Source organism: Anser anser (assembly GCF_964211835.1).
Source record: "Anser anser genome assembly, chromosome: 21".
Lineage (NCBI taxonomy): Eukaryota > Metazoa > Chordata > Aves > Anseriformes > Anatidae > Anser > Anser anser.
Genome location: NC_139742.1, coordinates 6,289,348 through 6,303,027, shown reverse-complemented (window position 1 = coordinate 6,303,027; position 13,680 = coordinate 6,289,348). Strand labels below are relative to the sequence as shown.

Sequence of the window (13,680 nt, the reverse complement as noted above, 5' to 3'; positions counted from 1 at the left end):
TACTGTGTGAATTCCTTAGATAAGCCGCTTCCACCAAGCGCAAGGACCCAGCCTCAGGGGGGAAGGCTGTAAGGAAAAGCTCTTTTGACAGATTTTCTTCAAAAGAGAAATTAATTCACGGTCCCTTTTTGGACGCGTTCCACGCCCACAGTTTCTATAGACTTCAGATGAGGTTGCACCATGCCTCCCAAAAAAAAAAAAGAAAAGGTTTGAGCAATGCCCTACCACTTCTACTTCCAAGACAAATGTTTTACACTCGTCCAATAAAGCCTTCTCTCCCAAAATAAGAAAGCTCAATGCACAGCACCACAAGGAAGAAAACCAGACCAAAACAGGCTTTAGTTCTGCGATAGAACAGTTACCAGCAAACTCACGCTGTACCTTTAAATACAAGCACTCACTCAGGAAAGCAAAAAAACAAGTTTGAAAGCCACTGAAGGCTTCCTTCACAAACTGAGGCAGAAAGAAAGCAAGTCCAGGCTGTTACGGAATCTGCGTTTACACACTGCTGGTGATAATCTATGTGCAGAGCTGGAAACAAAGCAAGTTTTTATTAGCAATTAGCAGCAGGAGTGGGGACAGATCTGCCTGAAGGAGCCTGAGAAATGCCAATACAGGATGGCAAACAACCTTCTAAAATGTGCAGCAGACTGATCCCGATATGAGAAATCGTTTTAAAAAGGAAGTATTGCAGCTATAAACTTGGGAGACGCGATGGCATTTGTTCAAGGAGATAAACTGTATCTTTAGCACTGACAACTTTGACTCCAGGCAGCAGTTTTCCCTTGCACAGCAATTTGCAATGCAAAGCAAGCTACTTCCACTCTCACCAACAACAGCAGCTCAGAAACAAATGGGGAGAGCAAAGTTAGAAAGGGTCGGTTTGGTTGGCTGGACGTGGTTTTCTTCAGAGCTAAGTTTCAAATCAGGCATGAAGGCAATACAGCAAAACATCTGAAATAGCACGTGAAAACTGGGGTAAGAGGGGTGAAAAAAACAGGAGAGGATTTCATCCCTAAACCCCGTCTCTCTCGGGGTGCGACCTCCCGCTCCCTTCCTCCCCACGTCTCTGAAAAATCCCATCCAGCCCTGAGCAGCCAACAATACCCAGCTGTGTTCTTCCCCGACTCTGGAGGATGGTGTGGCCCTACCACAGAACTCCTGAAATCACACCCAGGGGTAGGCAAGAGGTAGCCGAATGCCAATCCGCTCAATTAAAGAATAACCAGGAAAAGAAGGACAGCCAGGAGGCGAGCCCGCAGGCAGCTGCTTACCTGGTAGACAAGCTAGCAAAGTCTCCTCCATCCAGCAGCCTGATTTTACAGAACAGAACCCCATTGACAAAGGGGACAGCAGTCAGCTCTTCCAGAGTAAAACTTGTCTGAAATTTGAATTTCTTCTTCTTCATCAGGAAAGCCATGGGCAAATTCAGCGTGGAAAGCCCAGGAACTCCAGACGAGACAGGGAGGAGCGGCTCAGCACGCACACAGCCGAGCGGAGGAACAGCTCTCGCTCCAGGAGCGTACGCGGGGAGTAAATTCCAGTTCAGTTACAACGACGGCCCGGCTTCAAACGCGCAATCCTCTTCTCTTTGGTGGTCGGATCGGGCTGCTGGATCATCGCCACGGCAGGCTTCAGGTGAGGAGGGGGAGGTCAGGTTAAACCTCTGCAACATCTCCGAGGGAAAAGGAAGGGAGAGAAGCAAGTCTCAGCTCCAGACCAGCAGGAGCTGTCCCCGTTGGAGGCTGCTGCGCTCCGTCTTCAGCAGAACCCCTCCAGAAAGCATCTCTCGTGGGAAGTCATCTTGAGTCTCTGAAGAAGCCTTAGGTCTGCGTGCAGCACATGCAGAGAGCTTCCAGTTTCTCTCTCCTCTTCCTGCGCAGCTCGTTGATGCAGGTCTTCAGGTCAGCCTTTGGGAGGGAAATGAGGAAATTAGTCCCAGGCAGTCACGGGCTCCTCCCCCTCCTCTAAAACCTGTTTGGATGGGTAATATTCAGCCCAGACTCATACCAATCTTAAGAGGTACGGCCCCAATTAGCCCGCTCCCCATATCCTCTGTCCCCTTTTTGCCTAGGGCAAGCTTCGCCGCTGTCATCATCCCCCTCGTAATTTCTGTTTGCAAAGCAGCTAATAAAAATCTGCTCCATTTTCACCCGTCGTCTCCAGGAGCGCTTTGCAGAGCAGACCAGCGTAACACATAGCCTGGCGAGAACGCACAAAAACACCTCGAGAAACGTGAAACCTGTTTCTTTTCCCTTTTTCCCCCCACCAGCCCTAACCGTTAGCACCTGTATCTTATAAACGGAGCGCCCGGTGCGGAGGGGGAAAAAGGACCAAAAGGAGGCAGCCTGCTCCGGATAGCACAGCACCACCGAACCAGGTCACCGCCCGCCTGCCCAGCGCCTCACGCCGCCTTCCCCCAGCACCAGCTCAGCCCCAGACGGCTGGGTTTGGGGGGCCGGAGGCGCTCGTTGCGCTGCGGATTTCAGCGACACCTTGGCTGCGAGGCCGAGGGGCCGGGCGGCAGAGAAGGGCCGAGGCTGTCACCGCGGAGCAGCCCCCAAGGGATGCTGAGGATGAAAATGCCGGCGAGAGGGGAGAGCGGGGCTCCTGCGGTCACAGCCCTGCCCGAACAGCTGGGGGGGCTCGGGGGGGCTCCGGGAGGGACCCGAGGGGCTCCGGGGGGGCTCCGGGAGGGACCCGAGGGGCCCCAAAAGGATCCCGGGGGGCTGCAAGAGGGACCCCGGGGGTCCCCAAGAGACACTCGGGGAGCTCCAGGAGGGACCCGGGGGTCCCCAAAACGATCCCGGGGGGCTGCAAGAGGGACCCGCAGGTCTCCAAGCGACTCCTGGGGGGCTCCAAGAGGGACCCGGGGGTCCCCAAAACGATCCCGGGGGGCTCCCAGAGGGACCGGGGGGTCCCCAAGCGGCTCCCGGGGGTCCCCAAGCGGCTCCCGGGGGTCCCCCGTCCGCTGCCCCGCACCACCGGGAGCCTCCGGGCCCCCCCGCTGCCCCCCTGCCGAGCCCCGAGCCGCAGCCCCGGCAGCCCTCCTCCCGCCGCTCCCGGCCCCGCACCGACCTGGGCCCGGCCCCCGCCCGCAGCCTCATGCCCGCTCCGCGCCCCGCCGCCGCCGCCGCCGCTCCGAGCGCTACGCCAATTGCGGCCGCTACGCCAACGCTTCAAGGGGCCGCAAGGCAGAGCCGAGGTACGGCGCCGCTTCGTGAATAGCAGCACTACGCTGGGTAGCGCGCCCCCTCCCCTCCGCCACCTTCCTCCCCCGGGGCCGCGGGGAGGGAAGGGCGAGAGCGGCGCGGCCCCATTGGGTAAGAGAGAAGAGGCGGGGAGGGTAGAAAAGGGCGGTGATTGGTTGTTTTGGGAGAGGGGCGGGGAAGGGCGCGCGGGGATTGGAGGAGGGGGCTCTCTGTTTGGGGAAGTCCCTCCCCTCCAGGCTGAGGGGGTGGGAGGGAAGCGGGGGGCTCTGTGGCGGCCCCGGGGGTCGCCGCGGTGGGAGGGGGTTTTGTGTGCGGCCGGGGCGTCATGGGGCCTTCCTGCCCCACAGTGGGGTGCTGAAAGCCCTTCCTAGGGCTGAACAGCCCCGAGGAGGCTTTTAAAATAATTGTTTAATCATAGAATGACCTGGGTTGGAAGGGACCTCAAAGATTATCTCGTTCCAACCCCCCTGCCATGGCAGGGACACCACTCACCACACCAGGCTGCCCAGGGCCTCATCCAACCTGGTCCTGAGCACCTCCAGGGATGGGGCACCCACAGCCTCTATGAGCAGCCTGTACCAGTGCCTCACCACCTTCTGAGTGAAGCATTTCCTCCTGATCTCTAATCGAAATCCCCCCTCTTTCAGTTTAAAACCATTCCCCTTATCCCGTCATTATCAGATCGAGCAAGGAGTTGCTCCCCGTCTTTTTTACAAGCCCCCTTCAAGTCCTGAAAGGTTGCAATGAGGTCCCCCCCTGTAGGTTGTGGGGTGTGCAGGGCTCGCTGAGGGGATGGCAGGGCTCACTGAGGCACACCTCAGCCCCCAGGGCCCGCAGCACGACGCTGGGGGCGAGCTGAGGTGTCTGCGCCTCCCTGCAGGCCGGGCTGAGGCGATGGGGGAGGCAGCAATGACGGCCTTGGGATGTGTGCCCGTCCCGTCCTCAGCGGCCTCCAGGTGCCGAGGAGCGGGCCGTGGGTCAGGCTGACCAGCCTGGGATGGCTGCAGCAGGAGGGAAGCCCACAACCAGAGCCCGGCCCTCCGTGTGTGAGATGTGGCAAGCAGTTCAATGCATCTCCTCGCCAAAATGGCTCCCTCCTGGTGCTAGGCGTTGCTGCCCTGTCCCGGGCTTGCGGCTGGGATCCCTGGTTAGGCAGGATTCCATTGTTTGAGGGCAAGCGGAACAAAATGTCTCTCCTTGTCCCGGAGGAGTCTGCGATCATCAACATGATTTGCCTATTTTTTAAGGTTAGGGATGTGCCGAAGAAGCTGCGTTGCAGAGAAGTTGAGGCTCCTGTGGGAGGGACTTTTCCCAAGGCTGATTTGCATGTCTGGCAAAGCCTGGATGAAAGGCTGGGAGTCCTCGCTCTTTTTGCCAAGCTTTGATGCCCAGACTCCTTGCCTTTAATCTTTGCCATCTATGCAGACAATATCAGAGCTATCAAATAATTTTACCACAGAATAAGTCTTTTAAAAGTAAATCTGCTAGGAAAAGTGCACAGCAACATACCTGGACAGCACTGGATTAGACCAAATGCTTTGTTCCGATTCTTGTTTACCAGGTTAAACAGATACACAAACCTAGGACTGGGAAAACATTTATTGTGTTGGTGCAGTGAAACCATCGCAGGAGATGTCAGCCTTCCCACATAGCAGGGTTTGTGGAGGCTGCTTTAAAGGTAGGGATTGAATCCATCCCATCAGTTGATATTCAGCGCTTTCAGTGCCTTAAGACATCGGTAGAAATGGGCTGTTTGTTTCACTTTGTTTGTTAATTTACTGAGAAGGAGCTCAGCCTGCTAAATATTTAATATTTGTAAGCTGGGATGCTTGAATGCGGGAAGCATCTGAAGAATCCAGCCCAGTCCCTCACGCTTCTCATTCCCCGAGCATACCACCGACAGACGTGTCAATCTTTCACTTCCATCGCTACGTAAAGGCCAAATGATCTTTCTGTTTGCAGTGTGGGAGGAGGCCTCGTGTTATCTGCTGTGATTCACTCTGATAAATAACCTCCTTGGAGGACTTCTCTTGTTTGTAGCAACAGCCTCACATGGTAAAGTTTGCAGAGCTTTTAATCCTCGCTGTTCTCACGCATATTTACTCTGCAGTTTTAGCAGAAATTTCTCTTGAAAACCTCAGTGTTTTTTATAATTAATGGTATAATGTGACTGATGTTAAAAATAAACTGATTTGGAAAAGTGCCCAGAGAGCTGCTGAGCAGTGTGTAATGTAGCAACCATAGCCGATTCTCAGGGGTATGTATATTTTCCTAACAAAGGCAGCCTCATGACTTCGAGATTACATCTCTATTAGTTCGAAATTCACCCTGTTGATTTTTCTGTGTTTATGCTGCATAATTATTTCTGGACAAAGCCACATTTTTTAAAGGGGCAGTACTTCTCTGAACGTCTCTGGTGAGCCCTGCTGGGAGGGATGCCGGAGCCCATCGCTCAGCCTGGGCCCCGTGCAGGTAGCAGAGGGAATATGGGGAGCGGCGTCTCTGCCTATCCGCCATCCCACTGGCTTTGTGTTATTTTCCGATCCAGGTCCAAACGTTTGTTAAGGGGTCGTATACATGATCAGGGTGCTCTGACGTACGTTAATTCTGCTCAGCCCAGACTCCAGCGCTCAGCTCTTTATGCTGGTGGTTGCTCTTCCCTGACCCCAGCCCCGCTGTGCCCATTTCACCTCTGCTCCACGAACCTCAGCCACGTCCTTACCCCGTGCTCTCCCTGCCCCGAGCCTTTCCTGGTGCCTCTCCCCAGTGCTGCCACCACTTCCTCAACTTTTGCTGGTTCAGGGCATTATTGTCTCAGCCAGAGATAATTTATCGGTTTGGGTTCTCCTTAATGCTGGGCCTCACCTCTGCTGCCATTAGAGAGGTGCCAGCCAGGGGCTGGGATCTGTGGGCTCTGCTTGTCTTGGGACCAAGGAGCAAGCAGGAACAGAGATGGCTTTTCTTGCCTCCTCCCTCCCAACTTAGAGTACCAGGATAAAGAAGCAGGGAGGAAACGAGGCAAGATAAATTCAGAAGGGATAAAACTCAGAGAGGTGAAGTGAGATAATGCATTTGGTGAGCCATCAGATCCTGTCTCTTATCCCAGAGGAATCCCAGATACACGAGCAAATCAAGCCCTGTAATCTACATCATCAGCGTCTTCCTCTGGAAAACATCATCAGACTAATCCATTTGTCCTAGCAGCCAAATGATTAAAGTTTGAAAACTAAATTATACACGGTTGCTGCAACAGCGTAAACACATAATGGCTCTCCTCTATTACATCTGTAACCTCGGTTGTAATAGCCGTAATGGGCTTCCAGTCCTGTCATCCGCCCCCCAACCAAACAAACAACAAAAACGACACCACACAATGCTCTCTGCTATAAATATTCTTCGCGCTGCCGGTGGCCAAGCACCTGCAAAGGCACCTGCTGCCCGGAGCCGTGCTGGGAGCTGCCTTCCCCAGAGCTCGGGGAGCCCCCGAAGCAAGGCAGGGGCTGCAGGACCCACGGCAGCGGTGTCGGCCCTGCCTGCAGCGTGCTGAAACCCACCCTCTCCCCGATTCTGTAAGGTTTTCCTGGGGTACGGTTGTTCTAAGCTTGCATCTTCTCCGCTTAATTTAATAGCAGGCTGCGAGCTCGACTTTGATCTGCTTGTGTTTTTCACTAGTTCCATATTTAACTGAGCTTATCACCATGAAAGCCAGGAACTGTTTCACTTTCTGCACCAGGCTGGGTTTCCTGTTGGCCATGCAAAGGACACACCTGCCTGGGGGGTTTGTGACCCCCGGGTCTGGGGATCCTGTTATCTACGGAGACAAAGGGAGCACAGGAATCTGGAGCCGGTGGATTCCTTTCCCCAAGCACGTGGCCAGACCTGAAAACCCAGCTGCCTGGCTTTTGTGTGTTTGCTGGTTCCCATATCTGCTCCGTGCTTCCTGGGAATGTGCGGCAGGGCTCTCCGCTTCTTGCTGGGAGGCCTGCCGGTAGAACGGGGCTGCTTTGCCACTTCTAAAACCTTCACGGCGGAACCCGCTTTGCCTCGAGGCGTGCTGCGTTTATGAAGCCTTCCCCTGTGCTGGCATCCCCGGTGTCACCCTCGGCACCTCCAGAACAGACCTGCTGATCCAGGCTTCTGCCTGCAGCCCCGGCAAGTGCTGCTTTTACCCCACACACAGCAGGAACAACCGGGTGCCTGTGCTTTTCCCCTGCCACGGCAGCTTTTCGTGTGGGATCTCAGCTAGCGGCAACTTGCCCCGCTGGGGCTGGGCTTCTGCCCCGTGCAGGACTGGCACCAGGGGCTCCTGAACCCGGTTTGCAGGCGGTGGGGGCTTTGGTCTGACTCGCCTAGAAGCTGTGCTGGTCGTACGTGTAAGCGTCAGATGCTTTCAGGAACACTAAGAATCTTAAATGCCCCAATTTTCATACTCCAGCTAAGCACGCCACGCTTCTGTTGACAATATCTGCTGGCAATAACTTCTCAGATGTCAACAGAAAAAAAAAACAACAAACCAACAGCCCAGCTGAAGAGTGCCTTGCCGAAACAGCCTCAACAAACTAAAAACATGTCGGAGGAGGCAAGGCAATTTAGGTGAATATGCGGGTGATATCATTCTGTCTCTGCAGGATCAGCTCCCAGAGCTGGGATGGAGCTATTTCAGTGCTCTGCGCTCGTGGGATGCTGACACATTCGTGTGTGGCCTCGGAAAAAAAAAAAAAAAGACTTAAAACTGGTTCCTTTGGTTATAATGAAGGAATTCATGCATTTTTTATCACGTGCCTGCCCACTCGGTTCTGCTGCAGCGAACTCATCGCCGTGAGCTGCGAGCCCCAGCATCACAGCCCGTGTCCGCGGCCCCAGGCAGCCCGAATTTTCCTGGGCTGGCGGCGTTCCTCCTCCCTGAGCTCTGCCCGCTGAATTTCTGCCTCTGTGGGCTCTCCGACCTGAGCAGACCCGGCAATAAGAGGAGCAGGCAGGACCACCGGAGGGCTGGAGGACTCGGGTGATTCCTGGCACCATCCCTGCGGCGCCCAGAACCCTGCAGCAGGCTGCAGCTCAGCATCGCTGCGCCTTGCCCCGTTGCGCAGTGCCATCTCCTGGAAGGCCGCCCCTGAGCTGCACAGGCCGCTCGCAGGCCGAGCTTCGCAGCCAGATTCTTGCTCCTGAAGCAGCCAGCGGTGCCGCAAGCAGCTCGGCCACTGCCTGGACTCGCTGCTCAGCCTATCTCCTGCCCCACCACAAGTGTTTGTTCCTCCAGCGGTGAGAGGTCCAAAGGATGCTGCTCACCACCTCGTCCTCCCCTCCGAGGCAGCCCGTGGCAGGACATCACAGCCCCTGCGCAGCTCTTTCCTGCTCCGGGTGCTGAACACGAATCTCTCGGTACAAAAAGGTCAGCAAAGGAGCGCAAACGGACGTCTGTGAGGTGCTGTCCCTTCGCTTTCGTCCTGCTTCGGGCACAAGGTCCCCGTTCAGCGCAATGCCCTGCGCGCGTTTGCCCTGTAAGCGCCCCGTGTGCCCGACCCTCCTGGTTTGGGCTTTAAGGGACACATTTTCTCTTCCTCCCCAAGCCCGATGACCTTGACATGAGCAACAGCCAAGCCCCTAATCACGGTGCTCACCCTGTACTTAAAACGTTGCCACATCTTTTTAATGAGACAAAAATGTGCATGCGGAACTCGCTCCCGAATGCTGGCGGCCTGACTAAGCTCCGTATTTATCCTGAAAACACAAGAAAAATGGGTGGTTCTGAGGGCATCGCCTTCACTCCTGTGAAACAGTAACACAGCTTCAGCGCTTAGTCACTGCCAGGACGAGCGCTGCAATTTCGGGCGGAAGGCTGGCGCCCCGTCCCTCATTTTGGGCTGTTGCACCATGTTGGGAGCAGCTGGGAGATCGGTGTCCCTCGGGAATCTGTCACACGCGGTGCAGTAACCAGCGCTGCGAGGTAAGGCTGTAAAAGCTATTGTTGGGATACAAAAAAAAAAAGGCCACAATTATGCAAATACAAGGCCACAAAGTTCATAAACGAGGAAAAAACCTACCGTGACACGTGGCTGTTTACAGCTTGCTTTGGCTGTTTCTCACGGAGCCCTCTGTGCCGTGGTTGCACGGACTCACCTTTCCCCGCAGCATGCCGATGGACTGAAACAGCCTCTTTACCAAAAACCGTATTTTTTTTTTAATTAAAATTTATATTTGCAAAGGGGAGATCATTACACAAATGAGGTAAAACGACACACACGGCAGAGCTTTTCGCTTTAAAAATAGCTTTCAGTTGAGCAATTGATTTGACTCCACCGAGTCTGAGAGGAGTCAGGCGAGCGTTACTCACGCGGCCGGGTGCCCGACAAGGTGGGAAGGCGCCGCTGATGCCGCCCTGACTCAGCGCAGAGCTGTCGGTGTCAGAGGGTCAGGAGTCCTCCCGGGGCCAAGGCCTTGGGGCCGCGTTGTTCTTTTCTCCGCCATCGGACTCGCAGATGAGAGGAGATCCCTAAAGGCCAGGGGCAGGCAGCAGGAGCCCGTTCGCCTCCTGCTCCAACCGGGGGACCCCATCGGCATCCCACCATAAAACATGCAGAGGTTTCGTTTGATTGTGCAAATTCACTCCCTTGGCAGTCTTTGTTCACCACCTCTCAGCCCCGAAGGAGACGTAACAGCAAGCAAATACCGGCTCTGAAAAGGCTCAGTCTCAAAAGTAGCACCTGGCAAGCACCAAGCCTATTAAACGTGAGACGCTCTGCAAGGTATGGGGAAGAGTTCTGCTTCCTTCTTTTTATTTTTGGAGTTTGCTTCCATGCATGTACACGTGGAGCTTTTTGTCTAAAAGGTCATGAAGCTACTCCGAGTCTGTACAAACCTCATTTACCGCCCTGTGAATCGAGCTTGCTCAGTGAGGACTGAGCCCAGCAGCCTGAACTGAGAGAGCAGTGGCTGCGAACGCTACCTAACCCCATGTAACTGCAGGAAAATGGGAGAGGTGAGCCTCACGCCCGTTTCTCAAACCCCTGGTCAAAGCCAGGAAACTAACCCGGCTGAACTAACCTGTTAGCAGACTAACAAGGAGCTGCTCTACCTGCCTCCAGCTCTGAAAAGTGCGGAACAAATACCACCACCAGACCCAATTAGCGCTCCAAACCTCACTAAACGAGCGGCTGACAGACTCCTCAGGGCTGGGAATCACGGCGTGGCTGCAGCTCTCCAGTCCAGGCCCACTTTGATGGATGAACGGATCAGGGAGGTGACAGACTCTGTGTGGTGAGACAGAGATGGAGCTTCGCCTGTAAGCCCAGCTAAGTGAAACCTGCGTGTGCCCGTGTGTATGAACCACGTGTGACAGGAAAATGCCTCCGATACGCACCCCAGGACAGCGTCTGCTAACCAAGGCACGGCATTTTCACCTCTACTAAGTTTAAAGTGAAATCTCATGGCCACACACAGACAGAACGCGAGGTGAATGCACTCTTTTAACCCCATTTATATCCTAAGGGGACGTGGGTGGGATTTGAACTGCACGTAGGCTTGATGCTAGTCTGCGTGGGCTGAACTCCGTGCTCCGAGAGCAGCATCCACCACTTGTCAGTGCGGAGAGAAGGCTGAACCGCCGCTGGTACCACGTTTCCAGTAAATGCTTTCAGCAAGAGACCGAAGCGCACCCCTTCCATGCACCACAGTTTACAATAACTGTACCTTGGCAGCTTCAGCACTGTGATATAACAACAAGGCTCTCCATGTTACACGTCAGCTAAAGGCAAGAGAGAGAGAGAGAGGGAGAGGGGGGGAGGAAGAGAGGTATCGTACTTAGGAGAGTTTTTCAAACAAATAAAAAAATAATTATCGTCTTTTCTATTTTTTTTTTAAACAAATCTATTGTTCTGGGGAACTAAAGCAACCAATGTTACATTCCTGCTTTATTACACATCCGGCTACCCCTCTGCACGATGAGTCTGAAAAGGCAGCTTAGCATAAGATTAGCGGAGAAGAAAGAAAGCTGTCTGGGCTCGGCCAGCCTCCGAGGCGAGCCGTTTCACATTGACAAGAGCTGGCACCCCCTCGCTCCGGCCCCAGTGGCAGCGGAGGCAGTTTTTCTTTTTCCAAGAAAGAAGTCCCATCATTGCTTCTTTCACTGGATAATGCCATCTTGCTGCCCAGGCTGGCTGGGGTCAGCAGTCACCGAAGGGCTGGGCGTATTGCTCTGCAAAAATCGACGGAAGTCCTTAATCATGGGGCGGAGGACCTGGATGAGGGCGCTGAGCGCGGCCTGCGTTCCTTCCATGGCTTGCGCCTGTCGCTCCTGCGCGCACGCCTGCACCTCCTGGGAGCGACGGATCATCTGCAGCAAGTCATTCTGCTGCTCCAGGTGCTGGGCAATCTCCTTCACGTGTAAGTTGGTCACCCGCTGCTCCTGCAGGAGCTTGGCTGAGTTCAGAGCGATTCGGCTTTTCAGCTCCTGGGGTTTCGCGGATACTTCGTGCTGGTGCGCCATCATCTCCAAGGGCGCCTCCGCAGTAACCGTCGTGGGGGCTTCTGTCGTGCAGTACTCCACGACCCCATCCTCCAGGCTGTGGTAGGTCGTCTCTGCAGGAACTGAGAACAGAGGACAGAAAGGGGTGAGGAGCAGCGGCAAAAGGAGCGGTTTTATCTACAGGACTATTCAATGAACGTAACTGAAATACTGCCTGTTCGGCGAGATAACATACAATAAACAGTGAATGCACAAAATGACCTATTTAAGTCTACTCCACCCTCGTCTAAGCTTCCTTCTCGGGTGTACATGCTAAAGTCCAAAGGAATAGGGCACGCCATGTCTGTCTAGACAAAATCCTTCTTCAACCTCCAGTTCAGCAGGCTCTTTCCAAGCACCACTCACCAACTGACAGAAGGGCGAAGAAAAGGCCCAGAACGGCACTTAGGCACTTATCAGCCAGACAGCTCCTCTTTGGGGCAGACCAGGGAATCGGCCTTGGAGATCTCTCTCCCTTTGCTTTTGTTCTGAGAGAAGGGGACCACACAATTCCTGGCCTTGAGGCCGACCCCAGCTGTCGAGGCTGACTTTCAGCACACGAATATCTTGGAGCCGCTCTCCAACAGCGCAAGGACACGTTGGGAACGGTCGTTTTGTTACAGAGGCTCCTTTCGGCCGGGGGGCTCCCCACGCAGGGCCCCCCACGAGACCTCCAACCACACCTCCGGCGGGCGCAGCACTCACTCTGCGTCAGCGTGACGGTGGCGGCCGCGGCGGTGATGGGGATCTCGCTCCCGTCACCCGCGCCGCACTCCCCGCCGGGCAGGCTGATGATGGTGGCCTCTCCCAGCAGGTTGCAGATGCGCTGCTGCATGGGCGTGAGGATGACGGGCGCGGCCGCCGCTCCCGCCGCGTCCTCGCCCTCCGCGCCGCCGCCGCCGCCGCCGTTGCCCTGGCTCTCGCCTCCGCCCTCCATGGCGGCCCGCACCTGGGCCACCTTGCGGCGCACCTCGGTCTTGAGGTCCGACCACTTCTTCTTGACCTCGGGCAGCTCGCGGCGGCAGGTGGCCACGGCGTTGACGCGGCGCAGGATGTCGTGCCAGGCGGCGGCCTTGGCGGCCAGCGGCACGCCGGCGTTGAAGTGGTTGACCAGCAGGTGCTTGCCGCGCTCCAGCTCCTCCACGATGATCTCCACCTCGCGCTCCGAGAAGTTCATCTTGCGCTTCTTGGCCGGGGGGGCCGGCGGCGACGCCATGGCCCTCGGGGGAGCTCCGGGGGGGGGCGCCTCAGGGGGTCCCCGAGGGGTCGGGGCCCCCCCGGCCCGCCGGGCCCCGGGGCGGGGAGGACGGGGGGGGCCCGGGGCCCCTCAGGGCCCGGTGGCGGCCGCGTGCCCCCCTCCCCCAACCCCGGCCCTTAGCAACCGCCAACGGTACGCAATTTGCGTACCGCGAGCACCCGGCGGGCCCCGCTCAACGGCCTCCGCCCCGCGACGCTGGCGTAATGGCTTCCAGAATCAGCCCCCCCGTCCCGCCTCGCGTGGTTGGGCCGCGCGGCTGCTCGTCACCGCGAGGGTTCGGCCCCCCCGCGGGTGAAGGCGGCTGCTATTGGTCGCCGAGGCTGTCCATCAAGGGGAGGTGAGGGGAGGCCCCGCCTCGCCGCTTGTCTCACGCCACTGGGCCTGCGTGAGGCCGCTGAGGGGCTGGGCCCGCCCCTAAATTTCCCCGCTCTAATCCCATTGGGTCCTCCCCTGCCCATCAACGCAGAGCGCCCACCCCCCTCTGGAAGCTGCTGGGTGCGCGCCACGTCCGTCAAGATCAAAGAGAGGCCTGGCTCGCGATCTGATTGGAACAACTGCGGCTTTTCCCCGCCTCCTCCCCGGCGTTTAACCAATAAGAGCTTGCTCAGCCCTCCCGTACCGGCTCGCGCGCGGCACCCTGCTCCGATTGGCCGCGAGCTGGACGGCAGCGCGTGCCGGCTGATGTCAGCGCGGGGGACGTCCGCCAT

General features: G+C 56.4%; 2 protein-coding genes and 1 long non-coding RNA gene across 5 annotated transcripts in view; 1 reads left to right on the top strand and 2 right to left on the bottom strand.

Moving 5' to 3' along the window:
• Nucleotides 1–3,270, bottom strand: part of EEIG1 (estrogen-induced osteoclastogenesis regulator 1) — a 36,938-nt gene extending 33,668 nt beyond the window's left edge. For 2 of the 3 annotated variants that reach the window (XM_083807807.1, XM_083807809.1), the window contains exons 1-2: nt 3,079–3,270; nt 1,275–1,910 (exon numbers count right to left, since the gene is read on the bottom strand). In XM_083807807.1, coding sequence (XP_083663933.1) covers nt 1,275–1,420 — 146 coding nt within the window. In that variant the 5' untranslated portion in view covers nt 1,421–1,910; nt 3,079–3,270. Of the gene's footprint in view, nt 1–1,274; nt 1,911–2,288; nt 3,003–3,078 lie in introns of those variants that run through there. The other variant, XM_083807808.1, reaches the window with a different exon arrangement.
• A 179-nt stretch (nt 3,271–3,449) lies between these two features.
• Nucleotides 3,450–11,401, top strand: LOC310885043. The gene is made up of 2 exons (XR_014574526.1): nt 3,450–4,890; nt 5,175–11,401. It is a non-coding gene; the product is annotated as an uncharacterized lncRNA (long non-coding RNA).
• NAIF1 (nuclear apoptosis inducing factor 1) lies at nt 11,105–13,349 on the bottom strand. Its single transcript, XM_083807811.1, has 2 exons — nt 12,421–13,349; nt 11,105–11,798 (listed from the first exon to the last, which is right to left on the bottom strand). Exons 1-2 carry the CDS (start codon nt 12,929–12,931, stop codon nt 11,335–11,337), a joined length of 975 nt encoding a protein of 324 aa, XP_083663937.1. The 5' UTR covers nt 12,932–13,349; the 3' UTR covers nt 11,105–11,334.
• Between the last annotated feature and the right edge of the window lie 331 nt (nt 13,350–13,680).